At 51.8% G+C, this 23,949-nt stretch overlaps 6 protein-coding genes across 6 annotated transcripts; 1 reads left to right on the top strand and 5 right to left on the bottom strand.

Annotated features, from left to right (window-relative positions):
- Nucleotides 1–309: 309 nt before the first annotated feature.
- N7459_002150 (uncharacterized protein) lies at nucleotides 310–1,086 on the bottom strand (the record flags this gene model as incomplete). The annotated part of the gene is made up of 1 exon (XM_056941335.1): nucleotides 310–1,086. The coding sequence occupies one exon, from the start codon at nucleotides 1,084–1,086 to the stop codon at nucleotides 310–312; it is 777 nt and encodes a 258-aa protein (XP_056803190.1).
- A 993-nt stretch (nucleotides 1,087–2,079) lies between these two features.
- Nucleotides 2,080–4,100, bottom strand: N7459_002151 (putative YT521-B-like splicing factor; the record flags this gene model as incomplete). The annotated part of the gene is made up of 4 exons (XM_056941336.1): nucleotides 2,080–2,580; nucleotides 2,634–3,196; nucleotides 3,262–3,918; nucleotides 3,995–4,100. The coding sequence occupies 4 exons, from the start codon at nucleotides 4,098–4,100 to the stop codon at nucleotides 2,080–2,082; spliced, it is 1,827 nt and encodes a 608-aa protein (XP_056803191.1).
- Nucleotides 4,101–9,626: 5,526 nt separating this feature from the next.
- On the bottom strand, nucleotides 9,627–13,294 carry N7459_002152 (putative ARF GTPase activator (Csx2); the record flags this gene model as incomplete). The annotated part of the gene is made up of 4 exons (XM_056941337.1): nucleotides 9,627–11,022; nucleotides 11,084–12,948; nucleotides 13,017–13,147; nucleotides 13,228–13,294. 4 exons carry the CDS (start codon nucleotides 13,292–13,294, stop codon nucleotides 9,627–9,629), a joined length of 3,459 nt encoding a protein of 1,152 aa, XP_056803192.1.
- Nucleotides 13,295–14,195: 901 nt separating this feature from the next.
- Nucleotides 14,196–15,995, bottom strand: N7459_002153 (C2 domain protein; the record flags this gene model as incomplete). Its single annotated transcript, XM_056941338.1, has 2 exons — nucleotides 14,196–15,186; nucleotides 15,247–15,995. 2 exons carry the CDS (start codon nucleotides 15,993–15,995, stop codon nucleotides 14,196–14,198), a joined length of 1,740 nt encoding a protein of 579 aa, XP_056803193.1.
- Nucleotides 15,996–17,629: 1,634 nt separating this feature from the next.
- Nucleotides 17,630–20,968, bottom strand: N7459_002154 (DNA repair protein RAD16; the record flags this gene model as incomplete). The annotated part of the gene is made up of 11 exons (XM_056941339.1): nucleotides 17,630–17,861; nucleotides 17,922–18,674; nucleotides 18,733–18,859; nucleotides 18,925–18,971; nucleotides 19,026–19,075; nucleotides 19,124–19,246; nucleotides 19,307–19,365; nucleotides 19,417–19,491; nucleotides 19,543–19,651; nucleotides 19,706–20,035; nucleotides 20,090–20,968. The coding sequence occupies 11 exons, from the start codon at nucleotides 20,966–20,968 to the stop codon at nucleotides 17,630–17,632; spliced, it is 2,784 nt and encodes a 927-aa protein (XP_056803194.1).
- Nucleotides 20,969–21,873: 905 nt separating this feature from the next.
- rad7 (uncharacterized protein) lies at nucleotides 21,874–23,729 on the top strand (the record flags this gene model as incomplete). The annotated part of the gene is made up of 3 exons (XM_056941340.1): nucleotides 21,874–22,443; nucleotides 22,497–22,662; nucleotides 22,738–23,729. 3 exons carry the CDS (start codon nucleotides 21,874–21,876, stop codon nucleotides 23,727–23,729), a joined length of 1,728 nt encoding a protein of 575 aa, XP_056803195.1.
- Between the last annotated feature and the right edge of the window lie 220 nt (nucleotides 23,730–23,949).

A 23,949-nucleotide genomic window follows, 5' to 3' on the forward strand; every position in this document is an offset into this window, starting at 1 on the left:
GTCACTGGGGGCTCATGTAACATGCGGGAAAATAGCCCTTGGCACCAGTATAGACCCCATAAGCATCGACCAGAAGTGAGCGCCTCAAGAAAACCAGCAAAATGATTGAGCTCCACGCCAAACAGAGTCGATAACAATCTTTCTCACCCGCTAGTCAAAAAGTGCTATAAGAAAACAAGACTGGGACGGTCAAACCCAAATTCAAGAGCGAGACGAAAGCCGAAACACATGTTGTGCAGCATGTCCGGTAATCCCAGACCCAACATTAGAAGAGTTGGCCATCGACAGTATATCAGAGGCCACGTGAGCCTAGTCCATAAAATCGCCACGTAGAATCTTCTCCTGGAAGAAGTCGGGCTTGTTCTGTTTCGGCTGCTTAGGAATTTCCCGGACGGGCTGCTCCATCGAGGCGATTGAAGCAGCACGCTGGTGATTGCCGGAGTGGCGGCCCCCTGGCTGGACCTGCGGGGAGACTGAGCCGCCGAGAGAAGGGGCCCGTTCGGCGCGCGAACGGAGGGCTTCGGTCCAGTTGAAACCTTCGCCTAGTCGGCGCGATGCGTTAGATATCTCGTCCGGGGAAGAATTTGAGATACTTGCAGCAGGAGAACGGGCAGAGGCGGTGCCGGCGGAAGGTGCCGTTCGACGCGCCCCAGGCGTGGATGAACTCGAGGGGTATCTACCATTGCCTATGCTCCCGGCCCGGGCGTCACGAAGCGCCTGGGCTCCAAAGGAGACCCGCCGAGCGAAGGGCGAGTTGGGGGTGGCGGCCGGCGAGCCTCCCTCTGCATCTTCGGTCACGGCATCTTCGGCATTCACGACGCTCGATCCCCACGAGCTGGATAGGCTACCTCGGCGGAGGCCCCGGTTTCCAACGCTGGAAGCTTGGGTGGGCGAGCCGGACAGTCCCAGGGTGGTGATCGACAGCCGCCGCTGCTGGTTGGCCTGGGCGTTGGTGGGTTGGTTGACCGATGGGTTCTGCTTCGAGAAGAGATCGGTGAAAGGGAGGCCGGAGGCAATGGAACCGCGCCGGGGGCGGGTATCAGAGTCAGGGACGGTAATGGGGGAGGACGAACGATCGTTGGACATGACGGATGGGGAGAGGGAATGGAATTACAAGCAATTTAACTAGGATGAGAAGGGGAATTTTGGACGGACTAGCCGCCCTTCTCATCGAATGGAAAATTGGATGGAGAAGATGGAAGCAGGTGGGAGGAATCGAAACCCGAGAGACAGGAAGACGTTGCCGTTGTGTGTTGGTTGGAGATGAGAGATGGAAGTGGAAGATGGAAAGTGTGCGGTCCAGGGAGGGAAGGGAGGGGGAAAGTGTGGTGCCACAGAGGCATAAAGAAAGCTTCAAGCTACATAAGCTTGGCCCAATATCCGGGGTAGCGCCACCCCAATGGTCGTATTCCGGTGGAGAGTGATGATGCGAATGATAAGTCGTCGCGCCTTGTGACTGGCTGTTGGCTGACCGTGGGCCGCTTCGGGGAAGTGGGGAGCTTACGGCTTTACGATCCGCGCGGATTGCCTGTAGATCTTCGCCTTCGCTCGAAAGCATCGAGAGAGGAGGGCTAAGCTAGACTGCCTTACGAAATACCGGCCATCCATCGCGGTGAACAGAAAAGACAAGAGAATAGGGGGGGAAGACAAGATGAAGAGAACAAGGCAGGAGAGGGAAAGAGAGGAAAATGGAGACCCTAAGCCGTGAAACCAAAGAATTTGGTGCCCTGAGGGGGGTAGAATTGGGGGGGGGGGGGCTAGCACCATATTCGCAGCGACAAGAATCCCCGCCCCATCCCCCATATGAAAAGAAAGATAGAAAAGAAAGTCTGCAAGGACGTACATCGTGTATTACTCGGTTTCCCATGTGTTTTCAGTCCAGATCCCGCCATCTCGAATCCTCGTTAGCCGCGAACATCGTCTGTTTCTCACATCTGGAAGCACACAGGGCGCGTTGATCGTGGCAGATTTCCATGCTGACAAGGGTACAAGCTGCTCTATGTAGGACAGCGGCCCGCACACCAACTAATCACTTGTTCCAGGCAAGGCGGGCGACTCGGGGATGGATATATCAAGACGCTAGGGGAGGTGGAATAGCTGAAGGAGTTGTCGTCCGACCATCGGCTCGATTTCGGTTCCGTCGCGGGCGATCTTCACCTCTCGGTTCGCATTCCACGGATTGCGCAGTCCGCGGGTGCGATGGAAGGGCACTCGCTCGGTTGAGAGCCACTGGATGCGGAATGGCTTGCCGAATGTCTGGCTTTCGAGCTCGGATTCGTCTGGCGGGCTGTCAAAGCTTCTCTCGCTACGCCCATCATCATGCTCATCTTCCGAAGACTCGACTTCCCAAAATATCGTCCCTCGGGCCGAGTCATCGATGATCCGCCCTTTTGGGGCCATCGAGGTGGCCACCGTCGGTGTCACATCCAGTTCATCGGCGCCTCCTGGTAGGGGGTCCGGTCTCGGTGGCATCTCCAACGCCAGCTCTTCATCGTCACTGATCGGTGACAACATGCGAGCATAGCCAAAATATTCTCCAGACTTGTTGGCGGAGAAGATCAGGTACACATTATCGGTGGTCTGGCACCCCGTCAGCAGGATTGACAGGAGCCTCGGTGTATAAGCACACTCACCTCAAAGGCATGGTTGAGATTGGTCTCGTTATGCATCTGTGTTGCCCATATACCACTCTGCTTGCTAAGTTCTAGATCTTCCACCGTGAGACTCTTGACAACAAAGTATCGATCCGACGACCGAGTGGCTTCGTTGGCCAATTCAGCAGGGTTGACCTCAGCCACCGTTGGAAGTTCATGAAGCGGCGAGTTAATTCCCTCCTCGGAACGTATTCGAGAGGCAGTAGCGGTCATTGTGGAGCCAGAACCAGGCGCGGTGAACCCCTTGCGGAGTCGACACACCAGACGGACACCCTGGAACCGAGAGTCATGGAATCGTGACAAAGCAGCCGCACAAGCCGATTCTGACCTATAGTTCACAAACGCACAATTGCTCTTCGAGATGAGAAACACACTCTCGATATCGTTGGTTGCATCCCGTGAGAAATGGTCCTTGAGATCCATCACGTTGGCTTCGGGAGGTAGATTCCCAACCCAGAGTGCATGACCAGACTGTTTAGGCTTTCGTGGAGGCCCGCGAGGTGCACTTGAGGTTGATGTCGTGAGGGTGATAGGAGCTGAATCTGCGCAGCGCCGGAATCCATCAGCAACAAGAAATCCACTAAGAGTATGAGGTTGGTGTACACACCCAGAGCGTGTAAAGTAGGCTGCGTCAGTTTCGCTGGGTTTGAGCCATCCACAATGGTCTTTGCAACGTCGTATTCCGCTCTAGGGAGCCTTTTTTCAGCTCCCTTTTTGGAAGAGCAGGGGATCACCGGCGGAGGGGCGCGAGAACCCTGGTGAGCCAAGGGTCTGGGCTGCTGCATGTGACCAGTCGAAAGATGAATCCGAGCATCAAATGGCGTGTGGGATGGGGGATGGTAATAACTAGCTCCATAGACAGGTGCTTGTCCCCCACCTATGCTTTGTATCGGTGGATTGGCGATATAGGGTGGGTAATGACCACCGCTACGTTGTGTAGCTGCGGGCTGCTGGGGCATAGGATAGGGTACATATGGCGGTGCAAACGGAATGCCGTAAGGGATTCCTCCTTGGGGGGCGTGCCCGGGATAGCGCCCCATAGACTGCATCGGATATACGAGCCCCTGGGCATGGGCTGGATATTGGTGCACCAGATGAGGTTCAAACGGCGACGGTTGCGAGTGATGGGATACCAGCGAGTAAGCCATGTTGCTCATGTTCAAGGGAGACGGAAGCCCATATGCCCCTTGGCTCATGAAAGCCGTTGGGCTCGAATGGTGGTTGACATATGATGGTCGCGCGTGATGAGTGTTGGAGCTGGTACCTGTCACAATGAAAAGCTGGTCAGTCTTTGCGCTCCCACAACATCCAGTAGGAAGAAGCATCCATAAAATACGAACCAGAGACATTGGTGGCCTTCGCAGCAGCGTTGGGCTCTGATACCGAGGGTATCCCTTCTCCTGTCCCTCGGGATGAGTTGAGCTTGTCTGGGGGAACATCGCCCATGGAGCCCGTTGTTGTGGTAGCAACGACGAGGAGACGGACAATGGCAGAGACAGTATCGCTCCCTGTCAAAAAAAAGAATCTTTTAACATTATGATCCGACAATTTCACTGACTGGATTCTGATGCAATCACACATACCTCGTGGATGGCCAGAATTTTGCAAAGCGCGAGACCACTGAGTCTAAGGCCCCTTCAAAATCTATCACTGATGCTGAATTTCGCCCAATTGCACACAACGCTAGAAAGAGAACACACGCTCGCTAGGATACTGTTTGGGTAATCGTCAATGAGGGTTCGTGAAGAAATGTCAAGGACGCAGAGGTGGGTATGCGGTGTAGGAGGTAACAACGAGCCAGCGATGTCAATACCAACCACGAAAGGCTCAGCTTCCCCCGAGGTCGTCACGGAGATAATTGGCAGGAAGGTAGCAGGGCACAATGGACAGAAGTGGATTTTAATGAGGGGCAAGGACAAAATGGTGCAAGACATTGGTGCAGTGCGCTTAAGCAGGGCACGACAATGCCTAACTTTCCGAGAATACAGCCATGTTGTGTGGCTCGGGTAGGAAATGGAGGCGCCAAAGTGCCGAGACTGGTGGGAATGAAGACCGGGACGGGGATGGGGGAGTCAATGCCTTGGCGCTGAATATGTGAATGGGAAGACAAGAGGGAAGATCCTGAGGCTTTCGTAAGGCTGACAGGAGGATAATAAAAAAAGGGATTTCGAGAACAATGGGCAACGGGAGGCGATTGAGGGACAAGAACGCGGGCGTACCTGAGAATGCGAATGCAACTGCAAATGCAGATGCCGATGTTTTTGGTTCTCCTTCTGGACCAGGATTGGGGAGAGGGAACGAACAGACTGGAAGAATAACATGTATGACGGTCGACCCCGAATGCGGAATTAGATACGACCTCTGCTGCTCTGCGCTAGTATAGGCTGGGCCTTCGGCTTAGCCCAGAATCCCGGAGCATAGAGTACGGGAATGCACAGGTCGAGAGCGAGGTGGCTAGTTTCGGCAACGCACACGCACCTGAGACTAGAATCGGAGAAAAACTGAAGGGCCGGCGAGGCCTGGCAAACTCAGATATACCCTGGTGGAAGAGCGAAGGCTAGAAACGCGAACGTCGAACAGTGGCGGCGTTGATGCCTGGGCGCCCAAGAAAGAAGGGAACCAGTGTGGCTGAAATGATCGGACAATTGCATCAATGCGCAGCCAGGAGGCTACAAATAACTAGCCGGATGGCACCGAGAGGATCCGAGCCAGGATGGCAGATCACTGGTTCGGGGAGCAATGGTGGATATGTGGATATGTGGATAGAAGAAGTGGAAGTGTACGAGTACTATATACTGGAGATAGGTACAATCAGTAAGTACCGCCCGGGAGTCCTAAGGGACACTGGAGATACCTGCGGTGGGTCTCTTGTCACTGGGTGGGCGTGGGATTATTTGGCCCCCCCCCCCCCTCTTCGTTTTTAAAGCATATGTACCGGATCTTCAGGACGCTCAGTTTCAGTTTCAGAATTGCCTGGCGGTTCATATAGGCTTTGCCGCTCTGGTGGAGCCCAAGGCCAGGTTCCCATTCCGAAGCATCGCCCTGTACATGCATCACACGAGGAAGGAGACGGAGGAGAGGGAGGGAATTGATGCTTGACCCACGGATCCTACTTCGGTAACAATATACACAATGCGCCAATCTAGCTGACACTCGAGCCAATTGGTCAATTTTTCTCAAATCTCCAGGGGCTGCATCACAGTGGCGAACGGGCGAGACGGATCTCTGCTCAGGTAATTCCGAAATTGGAGACGGCAGAGACTCGGAATGAGGATGCATGTACTGTGATCCGGAGACATGGGGACGGAAGCATCGGCAGAATTCGTTTTCTGCTTTTCATTTCTCCCTGCATTTTTCTTCTCCAGTAGAAAGGTGGGTTGGCAAATCCAGAGCAAGTCTAATGCGGCATATTGCTCCGGGGGGAAAGCGATGGAGGACCGATTTGCCACTGTCAGGCGTGTGGGTACTGTAAGGTCGATGGGGTTGGAAGGGGAGAAAGATGAACCACATACATAGGTGGAGATAGAAGGGGAGAAGGATGAATACAGCCGTATTACCTTTTCTACCCTCTGTGCGTGCCGGCAAGATCAAAGGCCATCCTGTGGTCTGCCAAAATTTCTTATGGACCGCGTACACAGACCTAGCAGCAGCACGGCCTATCATGGACGCAGGAGAAATGAACGGTGCATCCCGACGGGCGGCGCCGCGGCCACAAGGGGAAGGCGTGGGTGCAATGAAGGCTGGGTACACTCCCACTAGGCTCGATCATGATCCCACCAATGGTGACGCGCCTCGAGGTCAAAATCCTGCAGCTGTGGCGCGGATCCAAGACGGGTGCGACTCGTGCTAGACCGGGGCCCTCTTGAGTCGTCTTCAAGCGCCTGATGACTGTTGCATATAGGAACGGGTGCGACTGTTGGGTTTCGGGAGGTGAGTCAAGGCACCAGGTCGATCCGACCACTCTGTCGTAATGGCGGGAACCCGAGCTGTATCTGGACCTCTGCTCTCTGCATGGCCTTGGTGGTGGCTGAGGCGTTGGTGCCTCCACTGCTCATAACCGGGAGGGGGAAAAGGGAAGGGGGAAAAGCCATTGGAAACGGAGTTTGGATCAGATCCAATTGAAGCCCTGCGTTATTTGCCCACCAAGATTATTAAGAGGCTCGAGAGAAGCTAAAGTTGAGAGTTCCACTTGCTGATCGGGATGAGATACCAGCCAATCAGCGGGCGCGTACATGATTATGTATACATACATGTACATGTACACTCCGTTCACTGGGCATACTACTGTATGTACATATGTGCTCGCCGCGGACTGCGATCGACAGGCAACGTGGGATGGTGGTGGCAATCCTATGGTGGACCTGGCAGCCACTTCTTGAAAATGGGGATGTACATGACAGTTGGAGTTCCAGAGTACAAACGGTATAGTATACAGTAGGGCTCAAGCGGAGGGATGGCGTTTCTACTGTATATAGTACGTATGGGGTCACCTATATGTACAGGCGCCTTATAGTCCGTGTCGTAATCCTTGTCCTACTGCCGCTCATCCGACGCGCATAAAGTAGTTGTATGCAAGACACCATACCACAGGCCTGGGATACTGAGGTATCTCCCGTTTTCACTCTCGTTTCCGCCATACATCTCCTCATTTCCCTTCTTCATCCTCAATCTCTCGGTGACCCAAATTGTTTATCCGGCACTGTGTGAATCCTACATAGGAAACAACTGCAGTCCTCACTTCAATGGGGTGTTATGCTCCTCGAGAGGAGATGTGGTGACATGGATCTCTCGCCACCTGCCCTGCGGAGTCCCCTGGAGAACAGGGGTGGGGGGTACATACATAGTGTTGAGTGTTGATCAGGCATGGAGTCTGCTTGGTGATTTTCATCGCCCCCCTCCACCCCAGTCAGGGTAACAAGAGGGGGGAGCGTGGACGGGGGCACCTACTGTACAAAGGTGATTGCGAGTGGTGGATGGCTCGTGCATGGAGTGACGCTTCGCAGAGTACGCCGTACCCACCCAGCGCCAGAGGGACACCGGCAAGGCGATGGGGACAAGTGAAACGAGGCCCCAGTAACCTGGCCGATCAGCCACTGTTCACTGGCCCTCGATTCCTTCGAGAACCATCTTGTTGCTTCAAGCAGTTGGGATCGGCGCCACCAGACACCTACACTAACTAGGTTAGTGTTAAGGCGCGAGCATGGGATAAGCCCATGACGTCATGGCTGATATACATCGGCTGCTTCCCACGTTCCTGACAGTCACCGCCAACCACCTTGCGCCATTCTGCACTCGATATGTACACATCGCCGTGATAATCGGTGTGCCCCATTGGGTCTCCACTGGCGCTGCTTGTTCGTTCTCCAAGGCCAACTCATATGGCGCACGATGTAAGAGGCGCCCGGCACCTTCGGACCTTTGCGCTCCATTGGGGACCATCAGGCCCATCGCACGCACGTTGCGCTGCCCATTATTTGGTGACATACACATGCTTTCTCCGGCACTTGCAGATGGTTTCCACTGTGGTGCTGGGGTGAGGATGAGGTTCCAATCAGAGCGGGAAGATCGGATAGGATCAGTCTTCCACTGACGCCGCTCTGGAGGTGAGAAGAGGCAAATGTATATCATCTGGGTCTGATGACAGCGATGCACAGCCCCGCTGCTAGAACAGGACGATCCATCCGCCTTATCGGACACTACTGGCCGTGGCTTCGTGGCAGTGAGCCCTGACGGTGTACGTACATATGGATGCACACTACTGAGCTGTTCCCGAAGACGGCATGGACCGCAGTATGGATCAGCAAGATTGTGAATGAAAATTTGCGCACCCGTCCAATTACTCAAGCATGTATACCTCACATTCCAGCGGTTTCTGCCGTCGATACGAGTACCCCACTACCACCACCAGCATCGGTGCCAATTCATTTCGAATTGCCGAGGATACTGTTTTGAGACGTTGTGGTTCAAACTGTACAGTAGCACCGCAGTTCTCGGATTTCCGACCCAACGCCACAGCCCCACGGCATGCCCGCTGTTTCGAAGGTGGTCTGCTGCCGAGGCAGGTGGTGTGAGTCAAAGAGAGCAGCAGGCATTGCCACTGTCAGGAAACGACATACCTGAGTTCTGAGGCGGGTATGCTGGCCTTCTCTCTATACTCGCAATACTAACTTCTGACTACGGGGAGCCTAGGGCGGCCTAGGTTACGGGGTGCATGGAGATTTTGCGTACAGCTCCTTCTTGGAAGGACTGATACATGTGCATCGATGGCGTCTTATATATCAATAGATGGCAAGAGGGTACTAAACATAGCAGCTCAATAGTTAGTACTTACAATGCTACGTATATTTAACTGATATAAAATGTCAAAGAGGAAGGTATCTTTGACAATCTTCACGAATAGTACCAGAAGCAAGCCAATTATCTATTTCTATGGAGAGAGAAATTAGCCTCTGCAAGTTATACTTCTCCAAGAAGGAATGTACAGTATTGATAAGCCAGAAGTCTTTGAAGACCCATTGGTGGGCCCCTTTGACCATAGAGGAGCATTAAGAGACTAGGAAAGAGAGTAGAAATATCGGGGTGTCGGTACTCAGAACAGTGCCACCCGGTTTCAAGATTTTCTGAAGGCGAAGAATAATGAAGGGAATCGAGAAGGAGAATGAGAAATGCAAGATCACACCCACCAACAAGGCATCACAAGCCTTGCTAGCAGAGACCAAGACCAGTGTGGAATCAGCAAGATATATAGGTGAAACTGCAGGAATCTTGCACGCTCAAAGCCAAGAGGCGAGGAGGAAGAGAGAAGAGTAAAAGGAGAGCCCAAAATCCGGCCGCCCAAGATCTCAACATCACAGAGACCGAAACCCAAACCATACACAGAAAAGTCATCAAAGGGGGAATGTTCATGAGAATCTCATTACGGTGGATATAATTAGAATTATGCGCGGCATTCTGTTGCCGACTGAAAACACATCATCGGTCGATTCCAAGGGATGCCACTTTGCCTGCAAATCGTGCACCGGCACTTCCTCGTTTGGACAGCTTCTCCTTCTCCTTGTTGTCTAGGGAGCCGGATGGTTGTGATGCAGATGAGACCGAACCATCTTTGCCCGTAGCGCGAATAGTAGGTAGAGAACCAAGAGTGTCGTTTGCAGAACTTTTTCCCGAGATGGCAGCAGGGGTCGGGGTGCTGAAAGCAGACGTCCGTGCAGTACGCTGGCTAAGATACAGCTGGGCGGCCGGGGAGAGGGGAATAGAAGGGGGTTGCGGGGGAATCTCCGCGCCATTCTGGACTAGAAGTTCGGCGATAGGGAAGGGAATCGCCTTAGCATTAGACCGAGCGGAAAGGCTGGACGGCGTGGATCCGGGGGAGGCAGGATCGGCAGCAGCAAGAGCCAGGAACACAGCATGCGTGTTGCGGGAGCGGTCGGCAACATTCACATTCGCCCGCAGGGAAATTCCGTAAAGGACTCCCTGGATGTCATTCTTCTTAATGGAAGCGAGAAGAGTTTCGTCCGGGGTTGCAAAGCGAGATCGCGGAGATGGTAGTTGTTCGACATACGATTTCTCGACATACTTGGACGTGATGAACTTGAGTCGTTGCTCCCGGGTGGACCCTGCATTAGGCTTCTGGGATAGATCCAAACTCGCCTCCCAAATCATGTTACTGACACGGTTGCCGACCTGCAAGAGAATCTCGACGATGTCGTTCGAGAACGAATGTACGTCCAGAGTGAGCGACCGAATCTTGGAAATGTGTGTCCCTAAAGATCGGTGAATGCCACTGCACTCGATACACAACACGATACCAAGATTGATCGATACCCATTCAACTTTAGAAGAGGACCCACAGTCGGCACACCAGTGATTTCCCTCATCAGCATCACGCACAGCCTGTAAAAGCCGTGAAGGATTCTCCTCGAAACTGTTGCTATCGTTGCGAACATAACTGGGTCGCGCTCCAACTGTTGTGCGGCGGTTGACACCGCTGTTGTTGGAACTGCTCGAGTACGAGTGGTGACCAGACACTGATGAGCTCTTGCCTGTCAAGACAGAGCCAATGTCACGCCCGGTAGAGGACTCTTTCTTAGAGGAGACTGGAGGTGCCGGCGGCATACCTCGGCCTTCCACTGCACTCTGGAGGGCGTTATTGATAGATCGGATCCAATTTGCCATATCTTCTTCTGAAGTTGCCTGGTAAATACGCTTGTACTGAGGCGTGATGACTTCAAAGCAGAAACGGCGTTCGGCATTACGCGCCTCGCGAACCGATGCCATCCGGAGATCAATGGGCTCCATGTGGAGATCCAACTTCTGTTTCCAGTTGCTGTACTCGGAGAGTTTACCCTGATCTAATACGATCCAAAACCTATGATCACGGGTATTGTAAGCGCGCGCATTTGGTTAGACGGCACGTGAGGAAAACTAACTTATGCCATGCTTGTTTGTTGATACCTTTTGGGTCAATATGGGACCCAGGACGAGATAGAGCCCAGAGGAGACCTTCTTTTCGTTGCTGACCTGCAGCACGATCAGATCCAAGGAAGTCTCGTTCTTCTAGATCTCGAATCCCCTTGAAGCGATTCAGGCCGGATGTATTGGCAGATCCGGTACTGGTGTTGGGGGCAGCGGTACCAGCTGATGAGGCGGCTGACCCTGCGTTGGCCTGGGATGAAACCGACGAACTGTTGCTAATGACACCTCGGAGTTGGGAGCTAGTACTATCAGCTCGGCCAAGTTCGGTCTCGTTGGAGGTTGACCCATTGGCAGCCCCAGATGATGTGGACGGAATGCTTGATGCACTGGCCACGACATCAGGCTCGAGGTAGGTATTGCTATTCTTCTCAAGCGCTCGGCGCTTCTCCTCACGCTCGGTCCGCTGGAACTGAAACTCCTTATCGGCCTGGCTCACCTCGTGGATGAGTGCATCCAGCTGGGGCACCATCTCCTCGACCTTTTTGGCAGCAGCCAAGAAATTTTTGGCTTGAAAATCGGCATACTTAGTAAGATGCGAGAGAACTTCTTGTTCCTTGCGGCCTCCGTGAAGATCCTGCATGAAAGAGGAATAATCAAAGCGTTTCAACTCAAAGTTTCGCCGTTTAGCTTGGTATTTCGAGTCGCTCTCGGCACGCTTCTTTTCCTTGAGCGAATCTTGTCGTTGGCCTAGATATCGGCTAACATAGGCATAGTAATCACGACTCTCGTCGTCGAACTCTTTTTTCTTCGCTTCGGCTTGTTTGATGTCATTATGGTATAGCTTGATGAGGGGTTCAATAACGAGTTTTTGCAGCTGAAGCGTGTTGAGCTGCTCATAATTCAGGATTTGCCGAGCGATCTTCTCAAAATAGTGATCCAAGGCGGGTTGAATAGCGTTGGCGTTCGATGTAGATGCGTCATTCAACGAACCCAAGAAGGCTGCCATCGCGTCATTGCATGAGGCCTGAGCCTGCTGAGCAGCTTCCGCTTTCTTTAGCACTTTTTTGATTTTGGTGCGCATATTCCCCGTCTTCTGTTCTAGAGCTTTCATCGTTGCTCGGAACAGAGGCCCATCCTCTACCACGCTCATATCATCACCAGGCCGAGAGTGTGGCAGATCAACCTTGACAGGTGGTGGCGGTGGAGGGGCTGTCGGAGGAGGGGGCGGACCATCGGCAGTTTCAGGAGGAGTCGTGGAAGGGAGATTCGGGTTTGAAATCGTCTCACTGTCGCTGTAATGAGAAAGAGCAGACTGGGTAGAGGGGACACGGCTTCGAGGAGGGACAGGCAACTCGAGGTTCGGTGATAATATCTGAGGGCTCGGCACGAAGCGCACTGAGTTGTGTACCCAGAAAGAAAAGTGCGCAAGGGTGTTCAAGCGGTTCGTCCGTTGGTCGTAGTCTAATAAGCTGCAGCTGTTCCGCCAGCCACCACCTTTGTCCTCCGTTGCCTTCGGAGGTTTCCATCTCCAGGACCACTCGAAGGATACAGAGGGGGTCCCGTCGGTCGAGAAGTCTCCAATGAGCTGAACGTTAGAGTTGTTTTGAAGGTTGGGGTTTGCATGAAACTCTCGCGTGATCAGATTGTCTAGTTCTTTCGAGTTCGACGCGTGGGCGAATGTGAGTCCCGTGAGGACAGTGTCGGCCACCTCCGGAAGCGAGGTTGAAACGCCATTGACGGTGGACCCAGCGGCGTTGTTGCCCGTGGGCGTTTGACGAATGATGAACGTAAAATTGAAGACAAGCTCATCGTCGTTGGACAGACGTAGCAGAAAGGTCGGGGCAGAAGCAGACGACGAGGAAGAAAAGACGTCAGGATCCTGCAGTGCGGACCGAAAGGTTAGCGTGCACGCACATCTGCCATCTCATTTCCCTCCACGTTGCATACTTGAATGAATTCGATCGGCGTGTCGTCGCCTACGTCCCGTTTAGCAGCATATCTAACCGCAGGAAACGCGTTCGGAGTCAGGGTCAGTAGGCGCCGGCGGGAGTTGCTGATGGTGATCGATGCGATGGAGACTATTGAGACAGATGCGACTCGGTCAGTGGATCCCGCGGGAATTCACGACTCTAGATGGATGATGGAGATATTGACATACACCGGGTTTGGTCCTTGAAGAACATATTGCCCCCCGCATCGTCTAGGCGGCTGGCGACATTGCCCATGATGGCGCAGGCACCGGAGAGATCAAGTCACTGCGCGAGAAGGTGTCGGGGCCAGTTCCGAGGCAGTGGGCCATCGACAGGCTGTACAGTCAGATGGCCAGAGAGGGGGAGCGGATGAACCAGCGGAGGTCATTCAGTCGTGGAAAGCTGTGAGGCTGGGATGGAGGGGGTGGGCGGTGGAGTCGAAGCTTTGGGATCGGAGGATCGGGGATCGCGGTCGATTCGAACAGGGCGGATCGCGGTGGAGTTTTGCCCCCTTTTTCCCGCTGGTGTTTGGTCCTGTCTGGCCTCGCAAATGGTGCGTGTTTGGGGTTCTCTGGCAGGCCCCCCAGGATGTGCAGGAATTTGCAGGAGGGGCTGAAGGCTTTGTTTCAGCCCCGACGAGGGACTGCGGCTCCCAACTTCGCCTTCTGTCGCCGAAGCCACACAGCTATGCCGAAGCCTTCTTAACGTGCGATGCAGCGTCTACAAATCCAGAGTCGTCCTGTTCAAGCGATGAGACAATAATATCAAATATTCCCTATCATACTTCCCGTTTGTGGATATCATTTGCATGTTTGCTTGTGATATTAGACCCACGGATGATATCGACTTCAAGATCCATGTGAGACGTGGATTCTGCCTATAGATTACAGACGGTAGACCCGGGAGGCGAACCACTATATAGGCAGAGATACTTGGTTGCATAAATTTTCAGGACTTAGATGCAATATCAGAGAGTACTGGATTAATAGACTTATGCAAAACATGCAGAATTAATGTACAATCTGCCCAAAAGTGCCTGTCGTAGCCGTAGCATGAATTCCCATCATCGTAGACATCGTGACGCTCGGTTCCAGACCGAGGAAAGCGAGGCAGAGACAAGAGGAGACTAGAAGTCCATCATCATCCAAGCCCCGGATTAGGCTGTCGCCTCCGCACTACCGGGTGTGGCCGACTGCTTGATTTGCCCTGTCGAGGCGGCGCGTTCACGCCGCGTGTACTTGTGCTTGGGTCGATCAGAGTGTCCATCTGCTTCCACCCATTTCAGCATTTGGCCCTTGACGTCGCGCATCTCATGAACGCGTCGTGTCAGGTCGCCCCGCTGCCGCGTAGGGTCACCACTTCGTTCGTTGAGCTCTTCCTCTTCCGAACTGGAGATAGACAATGAGGAGACGCTACTCTGTTGCAGATATGTAATGAGATGACCGTGGGACTTCTTGAACTCCCGCTGCTCTTCTTTCATCTGACCCATTCGTTCCGCATCCTTTTGACAATCTAAGGTTGTGACGTGAAGGCCTGGGAAGTTCGAGGTGAGGAACTCTTTCAGGAGCGGTAGCTTCTCAGCATTAGGACGGTATGTGCCACTGTCATTGTCGATAAAGAGCTCATAGTCAACTGGCTCAGTTGATATCTCGGTGATCTCTTCGGGTATGTCCCCTTCCTCCACTGGGAAATCAGATTCGGGGTGAGACGATGGCGACTGGCGGCGACGGCGGAGCTTTCGGCGGCGCACAAAAAATTCACCTGAGTAAGCAATGTATATCGATACATCACTATGCATCGTATGCTTGCTCAACAGGTCAATTCCAAATTCTTTGCCCGTTTCCGTGAAACGAAACTGTCCGTCCAAAGTGATCACATAGGTGAAAATCTGGCCTCCTTGACCATAGTGGGCAAATTCGAGGAATTTTTGCGTAAGCTCCCGGCATGGTTCCACAAAGGTGCCATCCAGAGTGGTGCGGTCGAAGTTGTAGATCCGCTGGTGTTGGTGATGGAGAGCCTTGTGCAAAATTCGCCCTCGAAGACTCTGCGCTTGGAACATGCCAGCGACAAACGGTTTGAATTCGACGTAACGGTGGTACAGACCTGCTGGAACAGGGCCTCTGAGCTGTATTTGAATGGCTTGGAAGCTGGGTCGAAACTGTCAGCATAACAAGATACTTCGAAAGACCCCATGTGAAGCAACATACTTGTACCGACTGATGGCTTTGCCGCTGCTGTCGCGACTCTGGAGCTGATCTTTTGTACCTGCAAGTCGCCCGATCAGAGGCGAGAAGTGCTTGAACCAATGATTCGGGCCAAGCGTGTACATGTGGCCGCCTTCACCCCCTGGCGTTCTTCCCAGACATTCAACACTCATAATCAGGAAAGACTCCTTGTGGTGACCTGTCGCGAACGCGGAGACATTGGTGAAGACGTAGACGCGCTTGCTACCGAAACGCTTTTTGACCTTGAACGACTGTTCTTTGATGCCAGTCCAATTTTCTGACAACTGGGGCACCTCAATAAAAGCAATCCCCAACTTGTCGTCATGATCCGCCGGATCTTCGTCGTTAACATATGCCTTGAGGAGAAACCCTGACGCCGGTACATTTGCGACGACCCATTCGCAATTCCAGATAGGGTTCATGTTCTTGCGGACAGTGGGTGTGCGAAAGCTGACCACCGGGTCCTGCTTGTGGCGGCGAGGAAGGTCGACTAGGAGCTGCGCGTATACATAGGGATCCGAGGAGAAGCTGCCAAAGTCTGCGACTGGAAGGTCATCGCCACGGTGGAAGGTGAACTTGACCGTGTAGCCCGGCGGAGCATGGGGAATCGGGGTTGCGTCGAATCCTCCAGCGGGTTGCGAATGGTCGTCGGTCGCCATCACCCTATGATGTATTTTGTCGGCCTTTTCGACAAGCTTGGGGCCATAGCGATCAACGGAATGTGCGGCCATGGCGGGGCAAGGAGAAGGGCGAGGAAGTCGAGATTTACGCCAAGGTGAAACGCGGGCAGGAGAGTCTCATCGTTTAAGGATGATAATGATACTTAGGTAGAAAGCACAAGAACAGGCGCAGGAGCAGACGTAGGACTTTTGAGGACGGGAAGACGAATTGGCCACGTTCCTGTGCAATTTAAGGAGAGATCGGTGGGGTTGGCCAATGGCGAGCCAAGCTTCAGCCTTACCAAGAAACACGACATGGTCCACAAGGCAACAACATAGAATAATATTATGCGACAATCATGTCTACATGTAGATTGTGGTGGTTAGGGCGTATGGCCAAGTCCCGGTGACCTCACCGGCGGCGCGATAGCCTCTCACAAGGGGCTCTGGTTCCCCGTTCCTCTCGAACCAGCCGTCGTTGATTCCGATCGACTCAATCGACTACCTAAAGCGGAGAGCTCGTCCGGAGAACTTGCGCGACCCGCAACATTGTTCACTGGACCCCACGTCATCGCAGGTGAGATGCTGAAGTGATTCACAATCGATCGGTGAACTCGCTCTCAGTTCTAATACAGATCGATGAAAAATACATGAAACTCGCAAAGAAAAGGGCGGAAGGATCAGAGTGGTTCATGAGGTCATATCGCATAGGACGGCGTCAAGTCAAGGGGTGGAGATGGCAGGAGACATCGGACTCGGGTATTGACGATCGGGTGTGGTCAATTAGGCTCGCTCAGATAGATCGTGCAGCCCGACAGGAATGGAGCATCTGGGGGAGTTACCCTGAGATAAACTGGGGAGGTGGAGCTTGTTCGTTCGATCTAATCTAAATTGTTAGGACTAGGACTGGTCCACCCTAGCCTAACGATGCGCGCTACTTACATCGGTCCCGGGCATGCTAGAACTAGAACATAGCGTTCTAGCATATTCGAGCATATTCAGTCTTTTGGCTTGTTTGGTTAGTGCGCCCGGGCACATGCCGTAACATAAACGCTGCTGATCTAGCTTGGGTCATATGACTGTGACAGCCTGCCCCGGCGCCCGTCCTCGACGTGGATTCGAAATCAAAATGTAGAAAACTGTTCTACGTCGGCTTGATGCCCTCCAGGGCGGCCTCGTTCGGTTCCTTCTCTAGCCATTTCCGCTTGGCGAGCAGCTGGAGTTAGTCTATGTCCCGCCAGCTTAGGCACTATACTATTATTATGAAACTGGTTATGTATATTATATATTAGACCTTAGTTAAAGTGGTAGAGGAGGAGATCCTAATAATAGCCTGTCGGGTATACTCCTTTAACAAGCTTCTGTCGTCCTCTCCTATTCTAATATTAGTTTTCACAACTTAACTAGAAATATAATAAAATTACTTCTAGATCGGATCGGCCTCTATCATCAGCTAAGTATAAACCGAGGAGTAGTAGGGCTTTCCGGAAGTCTATAGAAGAGCGTAACTGCGAACAGTTAGATTTGAATCCACTTAGGGATTAACTATCTAGTGAGTATAGAGTAACCGAAGAGGATATTGGACTTCAATACAGAAAATTTGGGCTTGTCAGAAACTACTGCTGTGTTTTCAGCTCACGAAAATCAACCCACCCCTTGATCTCTAAATTCCACATAACCCAGCCCCAATGCAGTGCCGGATGGACCTACGAGCCCCGGAAGAGGAACTGCATGTCCTCCGGTGTTAATTTCTCCAGGGCTGAGTCCTGGTCCTTATTAATGGTACCCCGGATGAGGTTGGCCTTCTTCTCCTGCAGTTGAACAATCCGCGACTCGACTGAATCTTCGATGCTGAGCCGCGTGATAACACACGGTCGTTGCTGGCCAATGCGATGACTGCGGTCTGCACTCTGCCACTCCGCGGCGGGGTTCCACCACCTGTATGAGAGATGTGAGCAAGATATTTCACCAAGCAATGCCAAGTACATAGACACTCACGGATCCACGATGAAGACTCGGGATGCTTCTGTCAGGTTGAGCGCCACACCGCCCGCTTTCAATGAAACCAAAAATACCTCCACGTCGGCATTGTTCATGAAATACTCAATGGAGTTCTGCCGCTGTGCAGGCGTCATTGAGCCGTCTAGCATCACTGTGTTGAACCCGGCATGGCGCAGACGCCACTCCACAAGCTGCAGCATCGAGGTAAACTGAGAGAAAATGATGGATTTTGGGGTATGACTCTTGCTGCGTTGCTGGTAAAGCCCATAAAGCAGGGTTTCGATCTTGGTAGATGAGGTCCAATTCTCCATGTTGATTCGATTGATGATCGAAGTCTTCTTGACGGTGTCGCTGGACTGTTCAATCGTTGGTTGCTCCAGGTCAAGTGAAAGGGGAATATGGCACTGGGGGCAATCCACGCTAGTCTCATCGTCGTGGGAATTGATATAGTCCTTGGCACATTGGCGGCAGAACTCGTGGCGACAACGAGACCGAATGGCATCTTCCGCCGGTTCATCGCAAACTCGGCATACGATGACATTGAACCCGGGTTGAAGGTGCTTTTTGAGGATGAGATCCGGGTGGTTTGCTACTTGGCGCATCTGCATGATCAGACCGAAAATATTCGCGTAGTTATTCAGCATGACACCTTGGCTAACATAGGTATCAAATTTCCGGGTGGTGTTGGTCATGATGCTGCGTGAAAAGTCTCGTTCATCTTCGCCAAAAAATTCGTTGTGTAGTGTGATGCTGAAAAGATAATATTCAGTGTGAGAAACCACAGCGACACAAGAGCTTTGAGACGTACCGTTTTGGTGGGAGCTCCATTGAAGAGGTATGCTCTTGCTTCATTCTTCGTAGCATAATTTGGTTGGTGATAAGACGAAGCTTCCCTAATCCTTCTTTACGTTCCTGTTGAGTCCTTCCTTCCGTGACTAAACTTGAGGTTAATTCGTCCGAACTACAAGATATCCAGACTGAAAGTCAAGGATAAACCTACTGGGATTAAGGATCTCTTTGTTGAAGATCGAGATGTGGTTAAAACCTCTGAGAAACATCGTTAGGAACGATTTTGGAGATGCTGTGGCTTTGAGGACATACGTATGGGAACATTCGGTACAGCGGCCCTGCTTATTCGCGCTCCACTGAAGCTGTTCGCAATTGCATTGCTTGCAAAAGTAGCAAGCAACTGGACGAACCTGCAAGAATCGCAAGAGGGAAAAGAATTCGCCAATCCGATTCTGTACAGGTGTGCCAGAAAGACACCACTTATAGGTAGCCTTCAAAGCAAAACACGCCTTAGCAACCCCCGTAGTGCGTTGCTACACATGTTAGTATAATAAACGAGAATGAACGAAAATGAACGATAGATAAATAGATACCTTGATGCTGTGCGCTTCGTCGAGGATGAGTCGATGATAGTCAATCACATGAATGACGCCTTGTAGACACATGAGCGAATGTTGTCAGAGTTCTCTTTGAAGAGACTTACTGTCCTCTTTCACAGTCCCACCGCTACGAGACCAGCCTTTCTCTTGTTTTCGATGAATGGATTCTAGGCTCGAGTCTAGGATAGTCAGCCTCATCGAACCATGAAGTGCAGCAGGAAACAACCTACACGATATCATGATCACGTTGTAATTTCGAAGGTCAGTCTCGGTGAGTTTCTTTACTTTTGAGTCTGAGTTGTGATAGACAAGCACTTTCAATTTGCCATCGGTATATTCCTAGAAAGACAGTAAGCTTTATCAGTATTAAATATTCGGGAAAGCATTTCAAACCTTGATTTCAGACACCCACTGCATCAGAGCAACTGGTGGCACGATAACAAGAGTCGGGTTGGGTTGAGGAAAATCGGACATGACAAGGGAAACGGCTTGGATAGTCTTTCCCATGCCCATTTCATCACCTAAAAGGCCGCCCCGGTAGGACGTCTTTTCTTGTTCCATCATCCAATTCAAGCCCTCTAGCTGGAAGGGTTTCAGTTTGCGAGTAATAGCGGCGGGTTGCTTAGCTTCCTTCGGAGTGATAGTTGGACGGGCTTTGAGATCATCCCACATGGTACTGAGGGCTGGATGCTTCTTTTCCAGTTTCTTCCGATCTGCTTGCATCTTTAAGGAAATCAACAAACCTGTAGAGAGGAACCATCATGTCTATGAACTTACACGACGCGCCTTGCGTTGCTCTTCCCAACTTAGTGGAAGAGCATCTTCGTCTTCATCCTCATGCGCAGGTTGTGCAAATGAGACACCCGGACGCCGGCGAGGAACGCCTCGCTGAACAACATCGAGTTCCTCCTTTTCAGTAACATCCGAATCCGAATCGTCATCAAACGAATCATCGTCAAACGGCATCTCTAATTCCGCAGAGGAAGCAGACCTAGGTAAACTCCCATCAAGTAAGTCTGAGGGCTCACTATCTGTCGAGTCTTCAACCTCGAGATTTTGCCCACGAGATTGGCGGCCGCGTGAAATTGATATTCTCTGCTTCTTTGGACGTCGTCGATCATATTCCTCCATCTGGAGTGCATGCGCCAGATCAGCGTCCGTGGCCTCACGGTCAGCTTCTGTTGCGGATCTTTTGGTGCCTCGCAGGGAGGCACGGCGAGACATGGTGCTTGAGCGTAGGGTCTGAGCCCGATACGAAGCATTAACCCTCGCGCGTGTGATTTTGATATCTGAGCCTGCAGAAGCTCCTACACTCGTTGCTGGTGTATTGTAACCTGTCGTTCCATCGGCAGATGAAGGCCCCATAGAGCTCCCGGCCGAGTCACTAGGGGATTCATTCTTCCTGGCCGGAATCACCACTTCCACATTTCCCGATCCCGCACTTTTCGTTGCCCCCAAATCGAGCGAAACGAGAGCATCATCGCCGTCATCTTCGGAATCTTGGATGACGCGGGTGGTCCGTGTTCTGGGATTGGAATGGGATGACTCCCTCGCTCGCAGGGATTCCTGTCGACGTAACGGCGAAGAATTCTTCAATGACGTGACACTACGCAGTGTATCATCTTCAGAATCAGAGATAACTGTCCTAGGTCTCATGTTGAAAACGAAAGTTGGGGGTGATTATAGAACAAGCCAAATGGACTTCCTCGCCGACATCGATGACTATCGATAAGTCCAGATCTGTGTCAAGCGAATCTCAGATATTAGTCAATGCATATATTCGAGGTAAGACGGGTGGAAGAAAGGGAATAGTGCTGCATACTTTGAAACAGTCCGCCCAGAGTAAGCGTTGTGGTTGCGCACTAGGGTCGGGAGGTTGAGAGTGAAAAATCTAGTAAATTAAGGGACGATCGAGTAGGCAGAACTGACAACGCTGGGGATAAACGAGCGAGCAGATGCGCAAAGACGTTGTGAGGAAAAGGGGAGCGGAGAGTTGAGGTGATCGGGAAAATGATCGATCGACCAGGTGCCTGAGCCAGGAAAACTCTTCAGTCGGTCGACCCCGATCGCGCTTTTGCCATTCCCAGACTTTTGCCTGTTTCTGTTCCAGTTTTCTCATTCCACGTCTTTTGACCGCTACGACATCTCCTCTGAGTGATCGACTGATCGAAATCTCACGGTGGCCGCCACTTATCGCTCAGCGCCCTGATAAGAGAGCCTCGCGTTAAGTGCAACGCGAAACTGCCGCGAGTCCTGTGACTGGCGGTTTACACACCCAAAACCCACTACCAACTCCCATTCTTGTTGTTTTTCACGGGATTTAAATATGTGAGTCCTAATGTCTTCACAAAAGGCATGACTGCTTGCTAATTCTCGGTTTAAGGACAGGCAGAAGGCCTGCGAGGAACATTCGGGGCCCGTATGACCTCACTCGAGGCAATTCACATTTCGCGTACACTAACAAGACTCCCACAGACGCTCCGCCTTGACTGATTTTCTTGCGGTAAGTAAAAATATCTTGATTTTATGCTACTTGTCTAATATCTAACTTATGGATTCTAATGCAGTCGAATAACATCTCTGCGGCGCAAATTCGCGATGACTATGAACGCCGGGTTGCGGAATCAGCGCGCCAGGCCGCTGAAGAAGAGGAAACAGCAGCGGATCCATCCTATGCCGAAGAGCCCGAAGAGCCCGAAGTAGAGCCACAGCCACAACCGGATTCCCCCGAAGAGAAGACCAGAAAGCGTAAGCGACAGCAGGCGATAGAGCGGATCAAGAAGAGCAAAGAATTCGCCCGCCGTAAGGCTCGCCGAGCGGGGCAGCCTGATGATATTGATGACGATGATATCCTGGCAGGTGAAATGATGAATGAGAAGAAGGGGCCGCCTCCAGGCCAGCTGGCGAATTGCGAGATGTGTGGCAAACGCTTCACGGTTACTGCCTACAGCAAAACCGGTCCAAACGGTGACCTCCTCTGCGCAGACTGCTCTAAGAAGCATACTGGCGGGGGTAAAAAGACCCCAACTAAGAAGCAAGGCTCTGGAATTGGGCGTCGTCAAAACCAAAGTAACCTGCTTGATGGTTTGAATCCCCACGGTGCTCAGAGCTTGCTGGAGATGTGCATCAGGGTATATATTCCACATCGCTTAGGGGTATATAAGTTTACTAACACACCACTCAGAAAGTCGCTGCCAATATTGATGATGTCGAAGAATTTGGTGAACTTCCCCTGCCGCTGATGCATCGTCTCAGCCAAATTCTATCAAGGAAACGAGCGATGAACCCGCAGACTCTAAATCTCTTCCTCCGGCCTGACCATAAAGAACTTAACATCTATGACTGCGCCAGTAAGAAGTCTCCATTGCTGAATTAATTTGGTTCTCTTGAACACAATGTACGTGGCTTACTGACTCTATGAACAGAGCTTGATACCGATGACTTTCATAAAATTCTTGCGACCATGCCGGGCTTGACTCGGCTCAATCTTCGATTTGTCACTCCAATGAAGGATTGCATCTTTGAATATATGATTGATCGCGATATGAAGATACAAGACTTGCATCTTGATTCGCCAAACCTCGTTACTGATGCTTGCTGGCGTCAGGCATTCACCCAGCTAGGCCCTCATCTACAGAGCTTGAAGCTATGGAATCTCGATTCTGCCTTTGACGATGAAACAGTCAATGTGATGTGCCAGAGCTGTACGGGACTTCGGCGCCTGAAACTTAAGTATCTCTGGAAGATCGGCAACGAAGCGCTGGAGGCGATTTCGACTATGAAGACTCTGGAACATTTATCCTTGCATCTTATGAACGAAATCAATCCAGAGGTCCTTCTCCGCATAGTTGCGGAACTTGGCCCCAGGCTACGCTCTTTATCGTTAGAGGACTTCGAATTTGCGGATGACAGATTGCCCCAATTCATCCATGAACACTGTCGACAGCTCGGCAAGCTCCGTTTCACTCAGAATGCAGTATGCAGTGATAAGGCATTGGCTGGGCTTTTTAAAAACTGGCCCAATCCTCCCTTGTCGTACGTGGATTTCCATGGTCTCCGCGATGTGGATATGTCCAATCCGGACGGGCCAGAAGAGCCGGTCGGTCTGGCATCGGATGGTTTCATTGCATTGATGGAACATTCAGGTCCCAAAATCCAAACCCTCAATATTGCATCTTGTCGTCACATATCGTATGCCGCCTATGAGGAGGTTTTCGCCGAAGGCAAGCGGTATCCCGAACTCAAATATCTCGATATCGCCTTCAGCGGAGTTGTTGATGCCTACATTGCTCAGTGCATCTTCCGCTGCTGCCCGGCTCTCACGAACCTCGTGGTCTTTGGCTGCTTTAAATATCGCAACGTGCAGGCGCCCAAGAGTGTCGCAGTGATTGGCACTGTCCACGGGGAAGATCATTAGTAGCCGACGGGGAAGGATATCACTCATGGGGCTATTTGTGAGGGGGGCAGGGGTTTGCATCTTAACTTTTTGCCACATGAATTACCAGGTCTATCGTTGAAGCAGCGGTGCCCACGGATCAGTTTTTTGATTTTGGTTTCTTTCTCTCTTTTATTTTATGAACATAACATGGAGTTGAAGGGATCTAGTCAGCATGGCTACGCTTTCCAAGGATTCTTGA

Source organism: Penicillium hispanicum (assembly GCF_028827665.1).
Source record: "Penicillium hispanicum strain IBT 35686 chromosome Unknown utg000002l_segment0_segment0, whole genome shotgun sequence".
Taxonomy (NCBI): Eukaryota; Fungi; Ascomycota; class Eurotiomycetes; order Eurotiales; family Aspergillaceae; genus Penicillium; species Penicillium hispanicum.